Genomic DNA, 6,448 nt, shown 5'->3' with positions numbered 1-6,448 from the left:
TACTGAGCTGAACCAGTCTAGTGTATGTATAACGAATATCCAGCAGAACTTCTGAGAAATTTCTCAAGGAACTGCTGGAAGAATTCTTCGAAGGAAGTTCTTCGAAGAAACCGAGCACATTAAACTCATTAACAATTAACGTTGTCCTTATTACAAATTGAAAAATACCAAAACACGTTGGACGCCCACTAAGGCTTCTGCAAGCTACGGAAATGGTTATTCGTTAAAAATCAACACTTAAACGCTTTATTTAAATTTTTAATCATATCACATTAATAATCATATAATCACAACACCATATAATAATATCACAGTTTTAAATGCACAAAATAGTTAACATACTTTCTCAAATCTTTTAGTAGAACACTATCACAGCCTTGGTGTAACTTCTTAGAAAGCTTCCTTATTCAATAAACCTCTCCGTCTCGCATGTCCTCTTGAGCCCTCTGCGCCACATAACGTTGAACACCATCGAGGACCCACAACTCCAAACCGCAAATTGCTGTGAAATGAATATTTCCGATTAATAATATTTATTTCTAAGAAATCCTGTGACTTGTCTCCAACCTGACATAGTTATTAGAAGCACCGTGGCAGTGGTTGCAGCTGTCGCAATGCTGGAATCATTATCTCCACTAATTTGATACACCCTCAGAACAACGCTTTCGTACGTCCAGCGAATTATGAGGATTATGCTTCGCGTGAGCATGAATACTCGGCTGATGTGAATGTATCCCGGTATGGCCTGGAAATCGATGGGTTTAATTTTGTTTTTCAAATAACGTGTTTAAGATGTCCTTGCCTCGTCTATTCCTATTTTCACGAATAGAGCAAACGTTATGGACATCGTGCACATGACCATATTGATGGCAATGGACAGTAAATTCACAGTTTCTGAAGATGAAAACGTTAGTTTTTGTTGAATTGAGTCATTTAAAGGGAAGGAGACTCGAAGCCAAAACATAAATTTTCAAGAGCAAAAACCTGGAGAACCGAACATCAATAGATAAAAATTGATCGCTGGAAACTTGATCGATTGTTATCCACCAGCAAGTAACCAATTGATCACATTTTTAGATTAAACGGATGCCTAGTTGTTCAGACTTCTGATGGTCTTGACTTCTGCTCGAGAATTGACTTCGATTCATCTTCACTTTAATGTTGTTCATACTAACCATTCTCACAGAAATAATCCACGCAAATCGGTTCGTTTTTGACCAACTTTCGGAAAAAGTAAATCGCACCAACGGTCGAAGCCAGGAAACAGACAGCTGCGTAGATGAATCCGATACGACGAAATGCTTTCGCTTCCATTTCCACGTGTGAGGAGTGGACAAGTTGATAAGAATTCGCGCGCTTGAGCCCCCGCAGTGGAGGCGGTCTTTGAGTGAATGAACCCTGTTAGATAAGTGAGGCTTGATGTCATGGCGCGAGACGCCAAAACGTTCTCTTTTCTACATCTCACGACACAAGGTGATGAATGGGCCCGTCTCTAGATTGAGTTAGATATCCAGATGGGAAATTCCGTTCATTTGGGGTTGAAGAGAGAAGATTTCATTTCTGGAGGCGTGGGTTTTCATTCTGTGCTGAGAAAAATCCGAACCGTTGGTTTGTTCGGAACTATCAACTGTGAGAGGTAGATTGCATGAATTTCAGTGGAATCATTTCATCATGTTTCCTAATGATTTTGTCTCAACAGTATGTAATTTCTCATCAAGAACAAGTACATTGAATATTGAGGGTCTATAAATCCAAGGTCATATTGGTCATTGGATCGACTTTGGTCAGGTCGGAAACAAAAAGTTATTCCTTTCAAGAATCATAAATATTTCGTTAGCATCATGTACATTCTAAGTTTTCCAGTTTATATACTATGATGATTATATTAAGCTTTTATGTTTAAAAAATTGTATACATTTTTTGAAGGTTTAAGAGCAACTGGTATGATTTAAATGGAATTTCCACAGCAGATCGGAATCAACAAAATAAACTTCAATTTTATTTGAGTATTTTGTTCTTTTATGACTCAAGAAGCAATAATGATTTGACTAAAGCGTACTTTTTAGCGGGAAATCAAAAACTAGTTGTCTTAAAATATGAAAGACCTACACAAATTCAACGAACTACATCTTGTCTCAATGCAAAACTTTCCTGAAGCTATTTCTTCAATTTTTTAGTTATGTCAATCATTACAGTCCGTCTAAAAATTCATCTAAGTATTACTTTTGAACTACTGTAATAAATAACAGTAAAAAATATACGATTAAATTTAACATGTGAGTGATTGAATTTAATTGTTTAAAATAAATGTAAACCTCTTAACGGTGTACTTTGAAAAGTTTGCTTTCGGCAGTCAACAAGCAGATGTTTATGGTTGTCAGAATTGGCCGAAATTCAATAACACAGTGGAGTTAATGGATCTGATATATGGGCAAAATTATCCGAAAGATGCGATAAAATATTTTAAGAACGTTATTTCACATGGGTAGAAATCAGAATCCATGTGATGATCGATAATGCGATTCTCAGGAGAAAAGAGGTCAGGCTAATTGGACTAAAACTCTTCGCTTCTTCATACGACGTTCGTTCTTGATGAATTTCAATGAAGGAAAAGTTTCTGATGAATATCACTCTAAAACCCTAGCACACCGTTGACAACCAAAAAAAAAACTATCAGCAGCTTAGAGGCTTGACACGAGTACACAACTTTGTCCTGAATTTTGAATTATTTTTTTTATAAGTGGTTTCTTCACCACCGCTTAGGCCTTAAACCTAGTTTAATCATATTGTTAAGCTGTTGGCCCTAAGAGAACTAATATAGTAACAAAAATGTCATTCGGCCACATCATCAATATCAAAAAATTAATAAGCTGATCAGTTATTGGACCACACTTATAAATCCTACTCATCAGCGTTGAGGCAATTTGATTTTTTTGTTCGTGATTCGGCCAAACGGCATTCGGCCAAACGGCATTCGGCTAAACGACATTCTGCCAAATGAAAAGGTCTTCTAAGCATGTCTGAAATATAATGTGTCATGTTTCAACGTTTCTGGACATGTCTACAAATGTTTGAAGAGCTTGTGGGATCCTTCCCTTATCAATAATGCATGACTCAAAAAATTCTCAGGGTTGAAGTAGCTCATTTATCAATCTGAAAACCCCTCAAGTCGTACTCTAAAAGCTCGATGTCAAATAACAAAATTTTCATACAAAGTGGACAATAATTATGAGAAAAACTAGTCCTTCACACAGTGCCTTCGTACAGCACGGCCAAAAAATGTTGACGTACTGATATATTGGGGTCATCTAAAACTTACGTCCATCATTTAGGGAAGAGGAAGGGTCTATGAAAGTGTGACAGTGCATGTATTAGGAATTGAAAGAAGCGTAACAGTGCAGGGAGGAGGGTGGTCTAGGAATCCCGAAAAAAGATGGACGTTTTATTTGATTCGTCCCTTTTAACAAAATATACCAACACTTAGCCAGGTGAATCTTGATCATGTGGCCCTCCCCTCAAAAAAATTATTTCTGTGAAAACCATGGAGATACAGAGATGATTTCGGTCTCTAGTAGCAATGGACGTCACACTAACATTCCTTTCCTTTTCCGATGACTAAAAGAACGTGTCCGATGCCGTTATTGACATTAGACGAATTCCATGTCAAATCGGTCAGTCACAGAACTTGACCATCTTCGATTTGGATTAAATTTTGCACATGTTTTTGGTATGGTAGAATGATTGTTTTCCATAGAAAAATTTATGGTTTTGACTTTTGATAATGGCCTATTATTTTTTGCATGCAACTTATTTGAAAAATTCCAACTCCGAAACTGTTGATTTTAGAGAAAAATGTTGTATGAAGAAGTTGTAGTGAACCGTTTGGACCATAAGAAAATACCATACACTGAAAAAATATTTTATTTATGTTCAATAAAAAAAATCAAAAATAAAACTTAAATTTTAAATAACACAAAAACCCATTTTAATATTTTTCAAATTTCCACCATAGAATCTTGATAGCAAGCAGATGTTTAGGACAAAGTTTCACGATGGAGAAATTTTTAATAAAAAAGTTTTTCAAAGAACAACGTTTGGTTGATTTTCAAAATTTTGATTTTTTGTCAAAATAAATATGTTCGGATGATACAGTAAGAGTCTTGAAATTATTCTGAACCATAATGATTATATGGATAATTTATCTAGAAGTTATAGAAGCCATTTTCGAATTGTATCGAGTTTTGTGCAAAATGGCCATTTTTATTAGTAATTCACGATTCTTCATCAACAATAAGGCCAATAAGGCCTGTTTATTTAAGAAAGTGGACACGTGTTTTTTACAGTAAACTGTTTATTTTCGAACAAATTCATGAGTTTACCTAAAATACATGGAAATCAACGTAATTTCGACCAAATTCACATAAATTTGAACATTTATTGAGCATTGCTGAAGAATGCTCTTACTTTTCTCATGATACCTCCCATAAGGTTCTGCACAACTTTTTTCGGAACTTTTCGTTGTGACCACATTTTATTGAAAAAATCGATGGAGCTTGCTTCTCTTCCATCCTTCTTAAGAGGTCGTTTGATTATTGCCCAATATGTTTCAATGGGGCGTAGTTCTGAGCAATTTGATGGATTCGATCATTTTTCTACAAATTCGACTTTTTCCTTCTCGAGCATCTCCAAAGTAGCTGAAGCATAGTGAGCCGATGCTAAATCTGGCAAAAACAATGGAGGCATGGTATGCTTTCAGTAGATGGGCAGAAGCAATTTTTTAATGCATTCAGTTCTGTAATTTTCGCTGTTGATTGAACCCGTCGTGAAATATGTAGTATTTTCATACTGCAGGAGCAAATTGCTTGCCATACCAAATCATTTTTCCCAAATTTTTCTGTTGGGATGTATCGTACGTCATCAGGAATATGTGTTTTGGCCAAAGCGTTGAAAAAAAAAATCAATTTGGACACTTCGCGATTTTAGCCAAATCTCGGAACGACAGTTTTTCTGTACACCATTTGTGCAGAAAAAAAATGCGAGTCGCCATGTCAATTCGACCCATCGCTTGGAATTTATAATTTTTTTTATGTCAATTTTTGTCTGCTGTCAAAATAAACACTTGGGTACACACTGAAACAAAATTTTATTTGTTTTTATGGAATTTTCACACCAAAATGTTAATATTTAGGTGTCCACTTACTTAAATGAACAGTCCTTACGTTTGCGAGATTAGAGACCATATTTCTAATGAAAAAGGCCTATTTAAATATTAAAATAATATTTTTTTGCGCTAAACTCGATATAATTTGAAAATGGCTACCTCTAGAGAAATTATCCAAATACACATTATGGTTCACAATGTTTTCAAGGTTCTTTTTGTATCATCAGAACATATTTATTTTGACAAAAAATGAAAATTTCATAAATCGGGCAAAAGTTGATCCTGGAAAAACTTTTCTAGTAAAAAGTTCTCCATCATGAAACTTTGTCCCAAATATCTGTTTGCTGTCAAGATGCTATGGTGTAAATTGAAAAAATATTAAAAATGGGGTTTTTGTGTAATTTGAAATTTAAATTTTATTTTTGATTTTTTCATGAAAATAAATAAAATATCTTTTAGTGTATTTTTTATTCTTATAGTTCAAACGGTTCACTACAAATTCTTCATAGAATATTTTTCTCTAGAATCAACAGTTTCGGAGTTAGAATTTTTCAAATAAATTGCATGCAAAAAAATATAGGTCATTTTCAAAAGTTATTCTTGGGTCAAAACGATTATTTTTTATATGGAAAACACTTATTCTACCATACCAAAAACATGTGCAAAATGTAATGAGCACGAATTTTATTATTTTTTCGACTCATTCTGGATGGAATTCGTCATTACTTAGATTTCTTGAAAATATTCATCATAGATTCACACTTACATTATTTTACAGGAATCCGTGAATTTCACCGTAATCTCAACAGCTGAAATGTTCGGTCAGATAAATTAACGGAGTACGGTAATTTTTTATAATTTTCGGTAAAGTTTCACCGGAATCCGTTAAATTTCGACAGAAATTTGGTATTTTATTTTACCGAACTGTTCAGCTGTTGAGACTACGATGAAATTTACGGATTACGGTAAAATAATTTCAGCGTGTGGCCTGTTACTTCCAAACTACAGTGAACCAGTTATGGAAATAGTGGTTCCCTATTTAGCCATATGTGAATTTTCGAAAAAAATACACATTTTGAATTCTCTTGAATGTTTTAACATCAAGATATATTTGATATCAAACTACTCAAACTTAAAAAAATATTAAACATTATAAAACAATTAAGTTATCACGAATGACGAAATACGAAACCATCATGTCCATAACTGGTACATCAACCCTATTGGTACATTGTGCAGTTTCGATTATTCCGATCATTCACAAAGTAGGGTAAAATGAACACCTTA

General features: G+C 34.4%; 1 protein-coding gene across 1 annotated transcript; it reads right to left on the bottom strand.

Moving 5' to 3' along the window:
* Positions 1–207: 207 nt before the first annotated feature.
* On the bottom strand, positions 208–3,683 carry LOC110675969. The gene is made up of 4 exons (XM_021842120.1): positions 1,176–3,683; positions 803–894; positions 568–745; positions 208–502 (listed from the first exon to the last, which is right to left on the bottom strand). The coding sequence occupies exons 1-4, from the start codon at positions 1,312–1,314 to the stop codon at positions 408–410; spliced, it is 504 nt and encodes a 167-aa protein (XP_021697812.1). The 5' UTR covers positions 1,315–3,683; the 3' UTR covers positions 208–407.
* Between the last annotated feature and the right edge of the window lie 2,765 nt (positions 3,684–6,448).

This window comes from Aedes aegypti, chromosome 2, assembly GCF_002204515.2.
Source record: "Aedes aegypti strain LVP_AGWG chromosome 2, AaegL5.0 Primary Assembly, whole genome shotgun sequence".
NCBI lineage: Eukaryota > Metazoa > Arthropoda > Insecta > Diptera > Culicidae > Aedes > Aedes aegypti.
This window is presented reverse-complemented; position numbering and strand designations above follow the sequence as displayed.